Source organism: Brachyistius frenatus, unplaced genomic scaffold (assembly GCF_029030835.1).
Source record: "Brachyistius frenatus isolate BFR_SWC_R1_liver_20210118 unplaced genomic scaffold, ASM2903083v1 Contig_12, whole genome shotgun sequence".
NCBI classification, from domain to species: domain Eukaryota; kingdom Metazoa; phylum Chordata; class Actinopteri; family Embiotocidae; genus Brachyistius; species Brachyistius frenatus.
Window position 1 is genome coordinate 2,214,284 of NW_027210611.1, and position 20,692 is coordinate 2,234,975.

The 20,692-nt window shown below is 40.8% G+C and overlaps 1 protein-coding gene across 3 annotated transcripts in view; it reads left to right on the plus strand.

Annotated features, from left to right (window-relative positions):
- The first annotated feature begins 5,005 nt into the window (after positions 1–5,005).
- sntg1 (syntrophin, gamma 1) overlaps positions 5,006–20,692 on the plus strand; it is a 34,434-nt gene continuing 18,747 nt past the window's right edge. The window contains exons 1-8 of one of the 3 annotated variants that reach the window (XM_069692163.1): positions 5,006–5,534; positions 14,437–14,722; positions 15,436–15,485; positions 15,996–16,070; positions 17,371–17,505; positions 19,386–19,442; positions 19,629–19,686; positions 19,784–19,827. In XM_069692163.1, coding sequence (XP_069548264.1) covers positions 15,459–15,485; positions 15,996–16,070; positions 17,371–17,505; positions 19,386–19,442; positions 19,629–19,686; positions 19,784–19,827 — 396 coding nt within the window. In that variant the 5' untranslated portion in view covers positions 5,006–5,534; positions 14,437–14,722; positions 15,436–15,458. The remainder of the gene's footprint in view (positions 5,535–14,436; positions 14,723–15,435; positions 15,486–15,995; positions 16,071–17,370; positions 17,506–19,385; positions 19,443–19,628; positions 19,687–19,783; positions 19,828–20,692) is intronic. The other 2 variants (XM_069692162.1, XM_069692164.1) reach the window with 2 other exon arrangements.

Sequence of the window (20,692 nt, forward strand, 5' to 3'; positions counted from 1 at the left end):
AGTGAGCGGAAGCTTTGAATCCTTAGCCCCGCATCATGGTAGAGCATGACAGTGTAACGCCAGCAAAAATGTGTTCAATTAAAACATGAACATGCTTTTGATTCTCGGGTTAAGCACAGGTAAAAGGATAACATGCAGTTGTTGTAGACAGTCAATGATGAATTGTCAATCCATCTCTGCTTATTTTTTATTGAATGTGATCCTCCTTATCTGCATGTCTTTTTAGGACTGGTGTGACCTCTCCTGTAGAAGCTTTTGTTTACTTGTAATTCACATGTATAGACTATACTGTGAGTATATATGTCGGTGTCTATCTGTGTGCATGGATGTAACTGTCTTTGAGCCCATATTGTATATTTTCGAAGCTTATTTTAAATGTGTAAATAAGCACAAAAAAAAATAGTACAGGAGGTCAGATTAGTTTAAACCTCTTGCTGTTTTTGTAATAGAATCAAAGATTCATGATTGTATGGGCAGGGTTTGACCGTCAACACATTTTAATTCAAATATTACCAATTTCTGACTGGACATGAAAGTATGCGGTCACCCTCTGGCTGGAGACGTAATGTTTCCAGGTTGTCTGAAAACATCCGACTATCTAACTCTTAGAAAAGTGATATCTCAGGAACGGCAACATCTTTATGGAATTTCTTCAAATTTGGCACAAATGGTAGTTTGGACTTGAAGATGAACTCATTAGTTAAAGGTCAAGGTCACTCTGACCTCACAAAACATATTTATGGCCATAACTCTAGAATTGATCTGCTTAATATGATCACATTTAACACTAATGTCTAATAGGATAAAATGATGAAGCGATGACATTTCATATCCAAAAGATCAATGGTCAACTTCGCTGTGACATCATAATGTTCTGCAAAAAACATTTTCTGGCCATTATTCAAAGCCATTACTTTGGAACAGAAGGGGAGATTGTAACACTATTCTACCTGTATTTGGATAGTAAATTGGTCACACTAATTGTGGGTGTCCACCTTGAAATGGTAGTGGCTGGCATGGATCTTCTGTGGTTAGGTTAGGTTAGGTTAGGTTAGGTTAGGTTAGGTTAGGTTAGGTTAGGTTAGGTTTAGTTACTTTATTAATCCCCGAGGGGATATTTTTTTGCTACAGCAGCATACAGGAAGCAATAACATAATAATAGAATAATAGAAAAGCAATAAAATAGCAGTAAAATAGCAGTAAAAAATATAAAATATAAAATGCACAGTATATACAGTATATACAGTACAGTATATATCTATATATATTATATACAAACAACCAAGAAACACAGACAACAGTGTTATTGTTGTGTGATGTATTTTGCCAGAGGTGAGTTATTGTACAGTCTTATTGCGGTCAGCAGGAATGATCTCCTGTATCGGTCCTTGTGACAGCGGAGCTGGAGGAGTCTTTTGGAGAAAGTGCTCCACTGTCCCTGCAGCAGGTGGTGGAGAGGGTGGACAGGATTATCCAATATGGATAATAGTTTGTTCAGCGTCCTCCTCTCCACCATCTTTTCCAGGCTGTCCAGTTTGTAGCCGATGATGGAGCCGGCCTTCTTAACCAGTTTGTTAAGTCTGTTGGTGTCGCCGGCTCCAATGCTGCTCCCCCAGCAGACCACAGCGAAGTACAATGCACTGGCCACAACAGACTGGTAGAACATCTCCAACATCTCGCTGCACACATTGAAGGATTGAAGTTTCCTCAAGTTAGTCATCCCCTTCTTGGAGACAGCGTTGATGTTGGTCTTCCAGTTCAATCTGTTGTCGATGGACACACCCAGGTACTTGTACACCTCAACCATGTCCACATCCTCTCCCAGAACTCTCAGCGGTTGTGGAGCCGTCGTCTTCCTCCTGAAGTCGACCACCATCTCTCTGGTCTTGGCTACGTTCAGGAGCAGGTGATTTCTTCCCGCCCACTCCACAAAGTCCTCCACTACTGCCCTGTACTCATCCTCCCATCCATCCCTCATACACCCGACCACTGCAGAGTCACCAGAGAACTTCTGCAGATGGCAGGACTCTGAGTTGTACTGGAAGTCAGTGGTGTATAAGGTGAACAGGAAGGGAGACAGAACAGTTCCCTGAGGAGCTCCAGTACCACTGACCACCGCATCAGACAGCACACTGTCCAGACGGACAAACTGTGGTCTGCCTGTCAGGTAGTCAGTGATCCAGGAGACAGTGGACGCGTTGGATGGTGTTAAATGCACTGGAGAAATCAAAGAAAGTGATTCTCACAGAGTCACCGGTTCCATCCAGGTGAGACTGAGCTCGTTGCAGCAGGTAGATGATGGCATTGTCCACTCCAACATGAGGCTGGTACGCAAATTGCAGAGGGTCCAGAGAAGATTTCACCAGCGGCCTGAGGTGTGCCAAGACCAGCCTCTCCAGCACCTTCATCACATGAGATGTGATATGCTATTGGGTTGAAGATGTCTTTAATGCCTCCATGCTTTCCAATTTGTAGCTTTATTTCCAGCAATATCCATATTTGAAACGTTGTCCATTGTCACTATAATCATCTTAATTCTCCAAGCATGTGAACACATAAGGATCCCTTTATACTCTTCCCTACATATATTATATGAGTCTAGACAGATTTGGATGTTAACTGACTGGTTGTCAGAGACATACTGTAAAACCCACGAGGCGGTAATTCTAGTTCCACATCTACTTCAAACCAGCAAGGAGGGAATTGATAAGAAGACAAATTCAGAAATCCTGTTTGTGCAGCTGTCCTAATTTTGCCAGATTATTGTTTGTTTATATAGAAGCTCATCACTCATACAAAGAAGCTGATTGAGAAAAAGCATTTAGCTGCACTGGTAGCCTACATTTAATGTTTTAAGACTGATCTGATGCAACAATCAATTTTCTATCAATTGTAAGTCTGTAGGCTATGGAATACAACATAATGATTTTCATTGACAATAACACCTGTACCCTGATTGTGCAAGCATCAAAATATAATTTTTCAGTCACATTGACAAATAAATTGTGGTTAATTTTTTAGGTCAGATTGATTAAAGGTGTAATGAGGTCAAATCTAGTCTACTTCCAAGGCCTCTGTTGAGACCCAACAATGCCTGAAGGCTATTTAAAAGCAATGATATAGTTGTGAATTAACTTCAGTTTGCTAATGGATCATAGCTAAACCATTAAGGAAGGACAGGGATGGAAATCCTCACAGTGGAAGACACTTATAGGTTGCTGTTGTATAGTGAAGTGAGAGGTCAGTGAGCACATCCATTTATTATCACAAGATCACATTATCCCTGTTGGCTAAGAAGACCTTGAGAACAGCTGTAGGTTGCAGACCAGCGCTGAGATGGCCAGTGTGGCAGGTTATGACCCTTAATTAGCAAGCCTTAATTAAATGGCTGGATCTATGTTGCGGCTTCAGACTGAGATATGCACAAGTGCCTCAGTTTCTGCTGCCTGTGACGTTGATGCTCAGGTGGGTAGAGGCGGGGAAACAGTGGGATCTTTCAGCTGGCATGAGGACAACAGGGAAAATGAGGAGCACCTGGTCAGCCTGAGCAGCTGCTCACGAGGGCCTCAGGGATGGAGCCTACATACTACTCAGTGACTGAACGCAGGTACCGTGTGTGTATGTGTTCATTGACAGCACAAACTGAGTCAGAAGTCTGACTGTGCAGGACAGAGAAAATACACCCATGATTTTTACTTTTGCATGCCAGTCAGCTCAGGAAGTTGTAACTCACATGCTGACGGCACACTGAACTTTGATGTCAAAAGAACTTTGACGCGAACCAAAGACTCTTCTTTTGTCTTTTGATCATCTGTAAGCAGGCAAACATTGGTTTAAATCCATTGGGATTTTACCATCATTTCAGAGGACATACATAGATTTACATTCATTTCCTGTCGGAGACTGCCTTGAATGGAGTCGTGTTCACCGTGTTCGTGAGAGGAGTCCATGAAAGCCCCCTTTTGTGGTATTCACGGCCTTGAACCCTTTCATTTTCTGAAAGCTCCAAGCTCTCATGTTGTGAAGTGTTTGCTGATGTTGTCACAGATCATGTTAGCCACGGAAATACATTTTCCGTTGGATGGGAGTTAATTTATTGTAATTTTAGTCATATATAACGTTGTTTTTTTTTGGTTTTTTTTAATAATAAGTCTGGGGATAATGTTCCCAAAGGCATAATCTTTTCCCTCTGTCATTAGCATTTACTGTATGACGTTACCGGTCGGCTGCTTGCTAAATTGTTAGCCTCCATCGCTTCATGATGTCTTTTGATGCTGTTGCTTTGCAGCAGTTTTCTCATGACTTAACCACTTAAACCGCCGGCATACCATGCACACGACTTCCCATGCTGTGACCAGGAGTTCATGAGTTCCATTTGAAGCCCCCCTCCCATATCTAGCCCATAACTTGCCCAGCCTTAACACTTTCCCGAACCTTAATGCAAACCTAACTCTTACCCTGATGTTAAACCAAGTCTTCACCCTAAAATGTAATGATTTATGTCATGGGGTCTTGATTTTGGTCACCAAGATGTGACTTTAAACAGATTTATGTTCCACCACACACACACACACACACACACACACACACACACACACACACACACACACACACACACACACACACACACACACACACACACACACACACACATTTCTGACGTTGTAGCCATTTAGTTGTAGTGGTTAACCACAATAACTAAATGGCTTACCCCCAGCCAGCCTCAAATCTAACCCAAACCTAATTCTCACCTGAAAACCCTAAAACCAAGTCTGAACCTTGAAACAGCCCTTATAAGGTGTCCCAGAAAGAAATATCCCCACTTTCCACAAACGTCCTCACTCCCCAGGTCGAAAACTCAACTTGGTCCTCACAAAGATAGGCGTAGCCTACAAGAACACGCACGCACACGCACGCACGCACACACACACACACACACACACACACACACACACAAGACCGCAGTGCACGCAAATGGAAAAACCGCTTTGTGAACTGTTTGTGCGTCTTTAGTCGGGGTGTAACGTGGGACAGAGCAGCAAGCGTCCCTGAAAACAATATACAAAAAAATAAATAAAAAAAAGTAGAATCATGTAATATTTATGGATCCGGAGTTGTGCGGGTGCCTTGGGTAAGCGAAGACGGTTGACGCGCGCGCTGAACCAGCCGCATGTGATTTCAGTCATTTTGGCAGCACGATGCGAGAGAGAGACAGACACGGAGATGTGAAACTGGACCCTCTGCCAGAGATGTCGACGGAGAGGAATCCCTGAAACCACCGCTGCCCAGGAAATATGGACAAATCTGGTTTTGTGTGCGAGTGCGGGCTGCTTTCTGTCGGTTTTTTGCACATTGCTACAGTGTAGTGGACCAGGATGCCGTGTGGGCGATGCTGCCACAAGGGATACATTGTGATTTTCACAGAGATGTTTTAGCAACCGTTGCATAAATTAAAATAAGAAAAACCCCTCTCATGAGCGATCGGAGTCTACAGGGATCTAATAAGACATCGCCACCTGTTACCAGAAAATCAGGTAAGCCTCACAGACCTTTTCTCGCTTTTACACGTACAGTGCCTCGTTTTACGGTGCATGATGGACGTAGGTAGTTAATTATTATGCCAAACATCCATGAAACGAAGCATTAATCCATGAACAATTTACTTTTTTGATATGTCATTTGCTTTATTGCTGCGCACTAAGATTTATGTGCCAATCATCTATATGATCTGATGGATAATAAAGCCTCGCAACCACTAATAGTTCCATTTGTGTGATGCACTGAGCGGAACAGTTAACTTATGATGGGCCTCATGATGAAACACCGTTTCCTTATCAAATGATATGCAGGCAATGTGCGCGGCTTGCAGAGACCTTTACGTAGGCTCAGTGCAGGTAGACAAGCAGCACCCGCAGTTCCTCCAGCCAGTGCAGTGGCAGCAGACCTCTTTTCATCCACAGTGCTATTCAGCTGCGTTAAAGTACTCTTTCTGCACTGGATGCCAATAATCGACAACATTCCTACTTTCTAAACTAGGCCATTTGACAGCTCACACGTCACTGAGTCATTCAGAAATCGCTTGTCAGTCCTGCGACTTGTTTCTCGATCCTTCGCAGTTTCTTGGAAAAAAGCATCAAGGCTACGACCATCTGTGATAAACCTGAGTGTTTCAGCCTGCTGCTGCTTCTGCTGCTGCAGCTGGCCCGCTGTGCTTTATTAGCCTCGCGGAAAACTCCTGAACCCTCCAGTCTTTCCCAGAATTTATGATGCTTCTCACTATAAACTGGTGTGGCAGGGTGCTTATTAGGCAGCCTTGTTTTGTATCCATTATTGGCGGCAAGGTGACAGACAATCAGTGCGGTTTGTATCTAAGAAGCCCACTGAGATGTAGAAATTTGACTTCTCCTCGTTTCAGATTTCAGGTTGGTACCCTCAACATATCAAGCTCTGTGCCCATGCAGGCATATTGAGCCGGGCTGAGTTGAGCTGATCCATTTGCTGGTCATAGGTCAGGCGCAATCTGTTTGATGTACTGGAGGTCTCACTTCCTACAGAGGGAAAGACGTTGACATGTCATTGGCAATTTTATGCCCTGGCACACGCGTCCCCTCCCCCCTTATTTCTGCCTATGTCCTAAATCAAAAGAGCAGTTTGGCAGTGTCAGAAGTAGACTGGCAGAAAATCAGGCCTGAGCGAAATGGTGTCGGTCATTTCTGGTCAATATGTCAGACGGGGAGAGAGAGTGCCAGGGACAACTTGTGTGAATCCTCGCACTCTGGATCTGCTGATAACTGGGGAAAAAAAAGGATACGGACGTAAAGTTACACCCAACAAAATCTCGCTTGCACACGTCCTCGAGGATTTGGAAACAATATCTGCACTGCTCAACTAAGTGGTCCCCCACACTTATCTGCCATTTCTCCTGCAGCTGAATCCCACCGGGTCATTTAAAAATCCGGACCAGTTAAACGTCTTGAAATATACAAGTGGGACAATTTGTCCTAAGGCATCACTGGAAGCAGGGAATGTACACACTAACATCAATTATGTATGTTAACACATTCAAAGTGCTGTTCGCCTCCCCTAGCATCGCCCAGTAGCTCGATATCTAGCAGAGTTGTTCTAAATATTCAAGGGTTACACGCTCCGTACCCTGAGCATACGTTCATTTCTTAACGGAACGTGGCTTTATTCAGTGACCTATTTCTATGTAAAAAAAACAAAAAACAAGTGCAGTGTTTCAAATGTGCATGAAAAACTTGACAGCAGAAGCAGAGGAACACTAATAAGTAGCAATGAGGATAAAACGAGTAAAAGGTAGAGATGAAAACAGCATTTTGTGCATTTAAATAAAGTATTTCACTTCCTTAAAAAATGAGTGATTCTTCAACATTTTCCAGCAGTGTTTGTTCTATCTAAAGGGCAGCTGCGAGAGCCTACAATGTGTCACTGTAAGGCTGGACATCTTCATTACAATCTAGCCCCAGAGCCCAGCGGCAGAGAGAAAAATGCATCACCTGATGTTTCTGTGGGAGCTTTTATAGCAACTGTTTGGTCATCCATACAAACTGCTCCAGATGTTGAATTGACAGAGGAGGAGCCATATGCTTTTATTGCAGTGTGATGTATGAGCAACGCAAATAAAAGAAACTGTAGATGTTTCTCTCAGGGGGAAGTGCAGGGGGAAATATATTAGCGGCCCGTGGCACAAAGTCACTGTCATGCAAAAAGAAAACCATTAGTCTGGCTTAGCGGAGACTGACGGCTAATGAAGCGAATGCACACCAAACTCTTCATGGCGGGGAAGACAGAAGACACAACTCTCATTTATATGCACCTCATACGCCGGCCCATGTGATTTAGAGGTGCGGGACTGCAACACAGACTAACTCACCGAGAGCTACGCGAAGGTGATGACTGCCACAAGAAAACCAATAATGGGTTAGATCCAGAATGATTTACGAGACCAGCATGCTGCTTAACATACAAGTGACAAAACCCTCAGAGGTAACATCTTTACCTCCAACGTTTCGTTGGAGGGAGAGCAGGGTTTCATTTATGCTTTACAGTTTCGAGTAGCCCGGGCTGGACAATTCTAGGTCAAGTTTGACACATGCGGAGAGTCTGCTTGTTCGTTAAGCAATGCTGCCTTGACAGCGCTCTAATGCAACAGCTCAACCTTGCTGGGAGGTGGTCTTGTACATTATTGTGTTTCCATATTGCATTTGCAATTAATTCAACCTGAGAATAGTAAAACAGCCTCCAGCAGCAATTAACCCATTTCACAAGTTTTGCTTATGGTTGCAGAACAAACTGTATGGCCGTCATAGTTTCTGTTAATAGCTGTGAAACTGTCCACATCGCAAGTTTGTGTGGCGCTGGAGCAACTACTCGGTCAATCTGGTAATTGATTAATCATTGGTTCTTTCGTTTCAACATTTTTTCTTATTTCAGATTGTCAAATGTGAGGATTTGCTGCTTTTCTTAAGTAACTTTAATGTATTTTCATTTAGACTTGAGATCCAACAAAACAAAAGCAATGACACTTTAGCCTGTGGTAACCTGATGGGCATTTTCAGCATTGTCTTATATTTTACTCTCATCAATAATGAAAATAGTCAGCTTCCAACATATATGTCATTATAATTTGTGGGTAGTGTCCCTTAGAATATGCCACAATTTGTGCCTGGAAATAAAGGAATCATGCAGGAATCATCGTCCAGCAAATTATGTTTCTAAATGGTGCTTTACTCTCCAATAAGATGTTCTACTCTCTAACGTTATGATTCATAGATCTTAATTTATATCCTGAAGACAGTAATTTGTTCCATGTCACGCAGTTTGAATTTATAAACAATTTGCCCAAGCAATTGACAGATATTTTTCCTGCTTTATATTTAGTGAGTGAGCAGATGTGCCCCTCGACAGTACTGAATCATTTCAATGTAGCCTGGCCTTCAGCAATATGCTGAGCTTTTTAATCCTTTCATGTACTCAACACACAGCATGGTGCCATTTCCAGGCCCCGAAGTCTTCTCCTGCAAGGCAGTTCAGGCTTCACTGGTTAAAAATCAAAAATGACTTCATGCATTTAGGATCGATTCATACATACTGTCTGTAGTCTAATTAAGTGAATTAATTCCCTAATTCAATGTGATATAAAGGCTGCATGTTCATTTGTTGAACCTAATTAAGACCCTCATGTAAAATTACATGCTTGACTTGCCCATTGTTTTTATTCACAGGTGTTGCACCTTAATATCTTGTGTAAAATACAAAAAAGATTACAGTCCAATTAGAGCACCTGTCAGCAGCAAACATGCAGCAGGTTGAGTTTTTCTATAATTTATAATGACGCGTTTGTTGGTTTCTCCTCCCTGATAACCAGTGATGTAACGAGCAATCACGTTGTGAAATGATTCTCACTGATTTAAGTTGGCATGCACCTGATATCTGGTGGCTCCCTGCTGCCAGAAAACATACATCATAGTCAGGAAGGTCAGGAGCTCAGTCTATAAACGTATCCATCACTAATTTACTCCTCTGCCTATCATTCATGAGCATGTGGCAAGGAGAGCGCCGCTGGCTGTAACCGTGGCCTCAGGTATTGACTTACGAGGTAATGAAAGGTGTATTTTTTTGACAAATGCGCTAAAAGAATTGCGAAACATGACGAGATACTCTTCAAATCTTGCCTCGGTGATCGATATTAAACATAATCTGGAAGATAAGAAAGAGAAGCAGCTCCTCCAGCGGCGCACCAAACAAAAGCCCCGTTGAATCCAAGATGTACTCTGTAAATACACAACTGTTCAAACAGCTGCTTCTCGACACGAGCCTGCTCACCGCTGGAGTAACACTGAGGAGTGACCTTATTAATGTGTCACAAACTGTTGGGTGAAGAGCAACCTGCATGTAACAGTTTTAACACAATTCTTTATATATAAATCACACAGAGCGGAAATGATGAGTCATCTGAAAATTCTTCTTCTTGTTGGAGCTTCTCAAACGTGAACATGTGCTGCTTTTCTGTCTTTCATATCACTGTAAATTGAACACGTTATGGGTTGTCACAAAATAACAAATTTAAAGAAGACACTTGGAAATTTGTACGGACATCATTTATGTCAATAACAGTTAATTGAGAAAACAATCAGCAAATTCACTAGTTGATTAATTTTTAAGCTCAAAGTGCCCCAAATTCTCTGTTCTATGTTATTGTAGCTTTTTCTCTTAGTCTTCAATAATAGTGCATTTTATATATTTTGGTTTTGGGCAATTGGTAAAACAAAACCATCCATGTCAAAACTTACTGAGGTTTGGTTGCTGAAATATAATCAGAAATTTTTGTATTTATATTTCATGAGAAAATTCTAACAAATTTGCAGCCTTAAAACCAAGGAAAATATAGTGAAGATATTCTCCAGAGATGCCAAATCAAAACAGATCACTTCATCGCTCTAAAATTAAAACTTTTATTTTATGCCATACATATTATACACCTACATAAAAACTGGGCTGCTACAGCTCCTAGTTTCTTGTCAAAACAAATACATACAAATCTTTGTCTTGATAGTGAATTGTGAATACAAATCAAAAATGATCATTGAAAGTCAAATGAGAAAATACATTTCCTTGTAAAATAAGCAAAATAAATTATGATAATTCTACAATTTATCTATGGGAAGACTGGCTGATTCAGAGGATGGAGGCTGGATACAGAAAGGTGTACATTTTGAACAGCAGAGGAGGCTGGCAGCTCAAAACAGAAATTTCATAATGTTTTCAAACATGAACTGGCACATCATGTGAAATATTGTCAGTGCAATGCTGTTGCTGCTGAGCAGGACTCTTTTGGGATGCCATAATATTTGAGTAACATAATATCTGCCATCATCTCTCTCCAAATTAAAAAGCTGCACTCTCAAGCACCATATGCTACAAGTCGTAGAACAAATGAACGTACAGTAAGTGAAAACCATCTAAATTTTCGAGTTGTAAAACTACATTTGCTGGAGCACTCAGCGGACAGCTGCTCCACCTGCACGCACGAACGGCCATTCATCATCCGGTACGGGCCACAGCTGTCCTCAGGTCTATGAGATGGAGATGTCACGTTACAATCTCCACATCATCCAGGCAATCTCGCTGTGCTCCTCTCTCTCTCTCTCTCTCTCTCTCTCTCTCTCTCTCTCTCTCTCTGTTTTCCGCTATTGTGTCAAAGACAAGAGCATTATTTGAAAAATACCGCTTGGCAAATTGGTAGGACTGAAAATATCTGATGGCGTGGTTGTAAAAGGAGCTCCGCTGACTCGACTTAAAAGGCACAAAAGGTTCGGCCTATTTAATCTTTGGATTCTCTCAGGAAAAGAAAAAAGGAAGTGCTGGCGTCTGACAGGACATGGGAGGGCACCTGCTAAGACAAAGTGTTCATCTCAGAGATGCAGACACATTTTTCAGCTGACCACATGGAGACATTCATTTTTAAAGCCGGTCCACAAATGATGTCAGGATTTCTCATGCAGCCGTTACACAGAGCTGGCTGGACTCTGACACACAGTGGGTGCAGGTGGAGAGAGAGAAGCTGTGATCCTGTGTTTCTAATTCAATTTGAAGTAATAGTCGGGCGGAGCCAGGCTTCACTTAGATGCCACTTAATTAAGAACGTCTAGCTAAAGCGAATGCAGTTGATTACATTGAAAATTTTGTCCCTGCTCCCTGATTTACATTGCATGGACAAAATAATAGAAACCGCTCTCAGTATAATGCGATACATTTCAACAGCACCACAAACCACGTCCTCCATCCTTTTTTGTAAAGTCAGTTAGTTAGTCAAGCTTTATTTATTGAAGAAGTCTCACAGAGATGAAGATTTGTTCCGCAAAAGAGACCCGAGAACAAATTACAAAATCTCAACAGTGGTAATAATCTCCTTAAAACAACCAACACACAGACACATGAGCAGTGGTGTAGTGCTATCTGTTGAAGTCCAGGAGCATACGGTCAAGTTGTTGCTGTTTCTGAGGTTGTGTAACCACTGCTCCTAGTGTATGTACAATAGTCAATAATGTATAGTTCCATCGCTTTGATTTAATAAAGTCAACAATATAATCCTGCGATTTTCACGGGTTGTTCTGCAATACTCATTTAAAGTCGGATTGTCCTGATTTCAGTCACAACACGTTCCTCCACGTCTCACTCTAAAGTTTAAGAAATGAAAGATTTCTTTCTGCTGAAACACTAAAAGGTTTTTAGTACGAAGCAATTGCAGAAAGTTTTGAGTTTGTTGTAACCATAAACTGTATAAAAAAGAGGATGTAGCTTCTGGGTCTGAAAAATGAAGCCAGTGCAAATTTGTGCAATACCACCGAGGGACGCTAGCGGTTGACTTCAAAAAGCCTCTGCCTCAATAGACTCCCATTCAACTTCTCTCATGAAATACAAAGTTAATACAGTTTTTCCACAAATCATTATGATGTCATTTGCTAAAGTCACTCCTTCTTATTACTTTTCTGGTGGTCAATCTGAAAATTATTCTGTAATGAATTCGATTTTAGGCCTCAAAAAAGATGTATACTTGGAGGCGTGTCTGGTTTAATTGACAGGGCTGAGGTGCAGTCATGCTTCTGCCATACGTGGGCGGGGCTTAGAATCCTTGGGTTCCCAATCAGATTGAGTCAGATCCACCACTGGCTGCTCGCCAACTCTTCTAAGTATGTAAGATGATGGCTGAGATGGCAGTTCACAAACCAATGGGCGACATCATGGTTGGTTGCCGCATGATATTAACGCATAATGCAATAACTTTAACATGGCAAATGGGAGCGGATCAAAATGAGGCTTATAGTTTACATCGTGAATCTACTTCAGCCACTTCATTTGTTTTTATTGGCTCTCTTGCTCAAAATATGCTTTAGAGATGATTGGATCTTCAAGCACTTAACAAATGTAAATGATTTCAACCAGATCAGGAGAACTGTCAACATTTTATCTCGCTGCTTTGAGAAAAATAAAATAAAAAGAGCGTCATTCAGGTGCACTCTGGCAGCATTACACCTATGCACATGAGCTTGTAAATCTTTACAACCACCTTGAGAAATGTGTGTTGGTGAGGGGCTTTTAAAGTCAACTGCTCTCTCCTGTGAGTTATTGAATCAACACCTCTCTGAACCAGTTTCAGCACAAACTGAACATCATGACCGTTTATCAGCGTTGCATTCATTGCCTGGTTGTTGTAGGCTACATTAGTTCTCGCTCATATTTAATTAATTTCTAACAATAAACTGGCTACTGGTTGTATGTAGGTGTGTTGTTGCAATAAATGTTGTGCATGACAGACAGCAAAACATTAAATTCATCATATTAAGAAAACAATCATATAAATACAACAGTAAATATGCAAAATGCATAACTATAAGATAAACACAGGTTATTTTAGTTCAAATTGATATTAAAACCACAAACTGCGACACGCGTATAAAGAAAACCAAGCAGAAGTCAGAGTTTTGGTAAACGGCCCAAATGTTTACCATTAACGAATCAAAGTGCTTTAGGAAATGTCGTCCTTTTGAAGTGGGTGATATTTTTTCTTTTACACAAACGATAAAGGATGATATTATCTGTAGACATCTGGTGTTCTTGCTTTGACTTAAGATCTGTATTTGGTTCAAAGTCGCATTTTTTTGAGGGTCAAAGCTTTTGATAGTTTTTGCTGTTTTGATCCCGTGTTTCATCTTTAAAGATCCTCTGAGTCTCTCTCCCTCTCTCTCTTCCACACAGTGCTTAACAAATAACATTAGCAAGTTTCACGGAGGCTACTTTTACTGTATAATCAGGAGTAAATGATTTTTGCATGAAATGTAGCCTGAAATGCATATTGTGTAAGTTCCCTTCAATCTTATTGAACAATGATCTTAGTAGCAACACTGCAGCTCAACAAAAAAGGTGGCATTGAGCCAACCATGCATACTAACGAGGAGGGTTTCTCAAGGGTGTGTTATTGGAATTTAATAAACACTTTAAAAAAGTAATTTGTGCGCGCCATACAAAAATCCAAGAAAATGGAAGAATATAAATTAATTGCATTTTGGCATTCATGCACATGAATCCACAAGTTGTTTTTTTGTGGGGTTTTTTTTTTTATGAGGGAGGTATTTGAGAGGATCCTTTATCATAGGCTGACTACCGGGAGTTTGTGTTTCAATCTCCTTCTTCTGCGCCAGGTGCTTATTTGGGAAATAAAGCCGTGAATTGCTTCTGATTCAAGCAACACCCCACATATATGCAGCAGTTACATTGAAAACACACTTGTCTGTATCGCAGGCAACTGTAGATTACATCTTTTCAGCTGCAGGCAGAAGCATGCAATCAACAACATTCAGCTCTGTTTCTGAGCTTTATTCGAAGACTTACATTTTTGTTTCGTGTTTGTTTCAGCTCTTGAGTGGTTTTATTATCAGAATGATACCGTAGCCACATCCTTCTCCGGGAGAGAGACCTCACTGTGCGATAACCCTCATTCTGCTCTCCAGCCCCGGCTCAACCGGGAATAATCCTGCAACACCCACAGACAGCCGGCAGAAGTGACAGCATTGGTCTCCCACCACCCAAGTGTGACAGCCATGATTTGGGAAGGCCCTCTGCTACGGCTCAGATCAGGGATCAAGTCGCTGCTCCATGGCTAGACCTGAAAATACAAAGAGCTGGGGGCCTTTCTGCTGAGGTAAGTCTGCGGCTCCCTCTGCAGCACAGGTTCCATAATTCAAGTATGAGCCGTTTTTGTTCTGCACAGGTTTTGTTGAGTCAAGTGGCAGTCATGTCTGATTAAAACTGAGTGGAACTGGTTTATGTAAATGAGGCTGTTCCCCGGCATTCCTCGTGACTACTTGTGTATCCATCTGACTTAAACAAGCCAGATTATTAAAAAAAAAAAAAAGTATGTGGTATTTATAGGGCATACTACTCCTTTATATATATATATATATGATATGTCTCTGTTTGTGATACTTTTATTGTGGCATTTTCCTCTGTGGCTCAGTTTTATGCTCACTCTTACAAGACAACAGACATTGTAACAGTTCATTTTTGAGAGCACTGGATTCGGTATTGAAACATTTATTAGGATACCTGGGTTCTCACCTTTGCTAATGAATTATTCATTAATGCTTAATGGTCTAGGGCTTTCACTGAAATTGCTCAGTGGGGATTTTGCACAGTTAAGTTTAGATGAAGCACATTGCAACAACAAAAAAAAAAAAAATCTATTTCTCTGCATTGTCTAGGTTCTATATGAGAAAGGCAGGACTATAATGAGAACAGGCCTCCTGCTAACAATACCGGTTTAAGTCAGCCATGTGGTTCTGCTGCAGCAAGTCGGTCGTGTCATTAAGCGTTCGTCTCCACAGTCTAACTCCGTCTTGTTTTTCTCCATTGCAGTATCCCTCACTGCATAGTAGCACATGGATTTCAAGACTTCAAATGAAGAGGTTGGTGGGATTTAATCAATGGTACAATTGAACATGATTATAGAAAGTGCAGAGGTATTTTCCAGCCCTGGAAAGCAGCATTAAGCATTGCAGTATATCTGAAAGCCTGTGGCTAGAATAGCAGTTTAGCACATACTGTAAATCTGGGCTCTGTGCACATGCAGCCTCACTGCTCCCCCTCCATTTTTATACATCCATTGTACAAAGGACTGAATCAATTGATAAAACTATACAATAAAACACACCTCTTGATGATAACTTGTCTTTTGGTTGCCACTTTATGAGCTCACCTTGTCTGACAAGGAGAGAGGATGGAGATGATGGACCCGCAGCTCATTCACTCTCAAACTGCGGCCAACACTACTTCATTTATCACCAAGCCAACTATCATAGAATTATAATATATTGATATATTAAACCCCTCTGAAAAACTGTTAATGAGCTGCCTCCCTGAAGCTTGTTTTCATTCTCCCTCCTGACTTTCTTTTCTCTTCTGGTTGACCGATGTAGTTCCATTTCTGGAAATACACTTTCAACAATTTCAGAGTTCGCCTGAAGTCCAACCCAGAGTATGGACTATACCAGGTGCACTTCTTAACATCCATAATATTTCAAACTTGCTGAAAAAAAAAATATTTTTTTTAAGATGCTCTCCATGTGGGAGTCCTGGATATGTCCACTGCTCCCCTCAATAACACGCCCCTCGGTTGAAATAAGATGTCCTTATCAGATCTCCTATGTAGTCTGCACAGCGAGCAGTCCTGTGCACGCTATCAGATCGAAGACAATGATGTAGATAGTGATGGTGGGGTGTTTGGAGAGGGCAGTAACAGTAAAACATAAAGTAGGATAAGCGATAAGGCAAATTATGTACAATGCGAGCGCCGCAGCAGGTCAAACAACGCTCAGTCACCTGAGATGCTGCCTGAACCGGCTAATATAGAGGCACTACTGCCCTCATTTCACTTGGCTAATGACTCTCGCACAGACATGCATTACCTCAAATAATGTGAATTAATGCCTCCTTCATTTCATTTCTCATGCTGCAGCTGCCGGCTGAGGCTCAGTTCCTCACATTCCTCATTACGGGTGAAAGATAATGTGTTCCGCAAACTGACTTTGATTCAAGTTTGACCTGCAGTTTGAGAGATACTGTCTCTAAGAATAGCAGCCATGCAACTGTCTTGTTAACTGATGAGTGGCGTACCTCGGGTGACAAGGATGCTGACACTGGTGGCTTCCTTCTATTAGCTGTCTTGTCAGGTGAAGGTGCTTCTTTTATTCAGACCTTTTTAAGTCAAGGACAGAACAGGCATCACAATTAGCCGGGGAGGAGGAAGGATATGCAGAATGCAAATTTATGCAGATTAGCATGTTTTAAACAGCTCATTGGAAACACACAGTCCTCACGCTAGCTTGTATAAAGCAGGGGAATTCAAATGTAACTTGATTTTAATTTCACACCTTCTTAATTTGTCATCAACCTTACACTTAGAATGAATGAGATAATATAATTTGAGTGTCTTTGTCTCGGTGTGGATGTATACAAAGCTAAAAAAAAAAAGCACAAAATATTGATAGGACTCACAATAAGATGATTCTTTGAGAGTTTTTTATTTGAAACCATAAATCAACTCTTTTCTTAGTTTTTTTTTAATTGTCTAAATGTGTGTTTATTACCCAGAAAGCTGAATATGGTTATTCGTTCCAACATTAGCATTAACAAAGAAAATGTTAGAAAAAGGAAAATAATAGACACCACCAGAACTCTGTTTCCTAATTTCCATGTTCATCCTGTAACGAGTATTCTCAATGACATTTCATTTCATGGCCAGTTAATTTAGTCATGGAGCAATGATGAATGATTTTATCTCTCTGTTCGCAGACAAAGACTGGGATTTATTTGATGCAAGAAGGTAATGAGGAGCCGTTTAATATTCGACTACACTTGGCCAGAGATATTCTGACCATTCAAGAACAAGATGTCATCTGTGTGTCAGGAGAGCCTTTTTATTCAAGCGTAAGTAACCTGGTCGTTGTCATAATTACCGAATGCTGGGGCGCCACACTTCACGGAGATGAGTTACATATACAGCACAGTGCAGTAGTGAAAGTTACAACACAAAGATACAGAGAACACACTCAGTGTCTGCGCTAATGGCAGACCCACATCAGTTAATCTCTTCCTCATAAATCAAATGCAGTCATTAAACGGGGATTCACCTACTGGATCTGGAGTTCAACATTTACTGTCGATCTCACTTGTCATCCCATCTGACAACTTTTCCTTCATGTTAATAAATGCACCGTTTCTTATAGAGAAAAAAAGACTCAGCTGAGACCCGAGTCCATGACCTTTCCCCAAAATGGCATTATTCATTCAATAACATTTCACTAGATAAGAATCTTCAAAGAAAAATGGAGGTTTGTGTCCTCTGAAACACCCGAACTAATCAACGAGATAAAGGGCAAACTCATGCAAAATGCAACTTTAGCGTGTGAAGAAGTCCAAGTGCAGATTTTTTAGCTCGGTGATCAGGTTTTGCATTTAAATAAAACCTTTTGAGTTCCCACACACTGTCTGCACTAATGTTGTGCAAAATGCTGTTTTTAGATCATTAAATTTAAAATATCAAACAACATCTATTTATTTAAGTGATGTGTTTCCATAAAACGAATCACATTACATTACATTTCACTGATGCTTTTATCCAAAACGACTTACAATAAGTGGATTTCAACCATGAGGGTACACAACCCAGAACAACAAGAATCAAGAAAGTACAATTTTCATCAAGAAAGCCAAACTGCAAAGTGCTATAAGTAAGTGCCATTTTAAGCGCTACTAAAGTTCTACTATTCAAGGTAAAGTCGGAAGAGGTGTGTTTTTAGTTTGCGGCGGAAGATGTATAGACTTTCTGCTGTCCTGATGTCATTGGGGAGTGTCGCAAACACATGAGACAATTACAAGAAAACTGTGAACAAACATTTGTAAAATGAGGCAATGTGTCACAACATCCTTGGGATACAAATGGACATGAGACTTTGTGTGGTATTCAGATTATTTCCAGATTTAGTAAAGAGAATTTTCTTCTCATGTTGTTCACAATCGTCTGTCAGTGATTGTCAACACTAGCCTTAGTGCCCACATTCTTCCTCATTTGATGTTGGGACCCAAATTTTAGATTTTTTTTTTGTCACCTCCTGGAGTTATCTTTAAAAGTACTCAACAGGTTTGCCTTTATAAGCGTAGTGTTTTGTTTCTAAATGGCATTTCATTTTTGGATTTATGCTTTTATTTTGCGAGCATATTGCTGCTTACAACACACTTAAAGTTTTGTTTTCGTGGCTTTTGTCCACAATGAAAAAAAACTTTTTTTTTTAATGTAGTCTCAGTCGTATTTGCATTTTGTCATGTTTACAAATGCTTGATTGAGAGCTAACTACTGATGTTAGTTAATGTTAGGTGTGAACGTTACTGTCATGAAAACACTGGTAGTAAATGGCTACTGCACGCATGCTGTGTCATGGGAAATGTATGTCCTTCAAAATAAAAGCACACCGTCAGAAATTCTGTAGACTTCAAAATGAGAGTCTGACTTCTTTTTACATTAAACTTTTCTTTTCTTGCACTAATCTGCAACCCACTCAAAATGACCCTGCAACACCCTTTTGGGTCACGAGCCTCCAGTTGAGAACCATGGATCTACGTGAACTAGCAGAAAATGATGAAGTTCATATCATCACAGTGTGACTCCATGCTGTACATAGACACAACAGAAACAAATAAGGATGTAGAAGTAAAAAAATGTTATGTTCTAGAATGCTTAATTTTATCAGCGTCTTTCTCTCCCACAGGTTCAGCCTCAGTCTGAACTCATCTCTTCTTTCTAACTGCAGGAGAGAACTGTAACGATCAGGAGGCAGACGATTGGAGGGTTTGGCCTGAGCATCAAGGTAATTTAGATCCCTGCTGATTAGGCTGCTCCTCCCAACTTCTTTAAATTAAGTCTGAACAAGTGTTATTGATCATTTCCTTGTCAAACTGCAACAACAGCATCAGCTCAGGGATTTGCTGTCACTCGAGACTATCCTCTTCTGCATTTGTGATGTTATTCAATTCATTTTGACTTCTCTCTCTAGGGTGGAGCAGAGCATAAAATCCCTGTTGTGATATCCAAAATATCAAAAGAACAAAAAGGTATGTCTGTTTTGGAAAAGTTTTCAATCCCTTAGTTTTTACTCCTCTAATTTGTTTTTACTAAAGAGATTTTGTTTTTGTTGTTGTTGTTTTCCAGCTGAACTTTCTGGGCTGCTTTTCATTGGAGACGGCATCCTGCAGGTAACACGCTGCAGTAATGTCTGTTTACACATCTCAGCCTGCCCTAAAAAAATAACACACTCCATATCTTCCTCTTGTTGAATGTTTGAGCTCCACTGTGCAGTTTGATTTAGGAGCAGAATTTAAAAGTCTGTTTTCACGTTTGTCTGCTGAAGGAGGAAAGTTTCTGTGTGCTCACTGAAAATCTCATTTTAAAAGCCTGTGAGCATGATATGTAACATTTACAAATAGTCTGTGAGCCGATCCTGTTCCAGTGGAACTTATACATGTATGATGTAGAAACTTGGAAAGCAAGTGTCTGTGCTACTTTCTGACCAAGACAGTTGTCATGTTTCCATCCAATCCCCAAGCTGTTTATATAGCAAATAAATATCAAATGAACTTTTGCCCATTTGAATGACCGTGGGCGTGTTGGTCTTTAAAATTGTGTTCAGGCGCATTGTTCGTGCTTTTTTATCTTGAGGTGGCAGAAACTGACTGCATGATTAATCAAGAAAAACCTGGTGTTAAATCAAAGGTGCAGTAAGATTACAATATGGAAGATTGTTATTGTGCTCATCAATCTGATCAATCTGCACATGAGCAGATCTGTTTCCTCCGCAGAGAAGCGTTCTTTCCTACTACTTGTCAAATCTGCTGTTACAATAGCAATCTGCCCAGGAGCAAGCACACCTGGCTTTGAAGGGAGATGAGACTCTGATTTCAAATTACACCTGAAACACACCTGTGATTTAATAAAGAGACCAAGTATCAGCCCTTTGAACCATGTGCCTTACTTTGTGCTGTGGTTATCTGCCATTAGTCTTATTATCTGCCAAGTAGAAAAAGTGGATTTGGACATGCTCTAAATGCACCTGCACCAGGC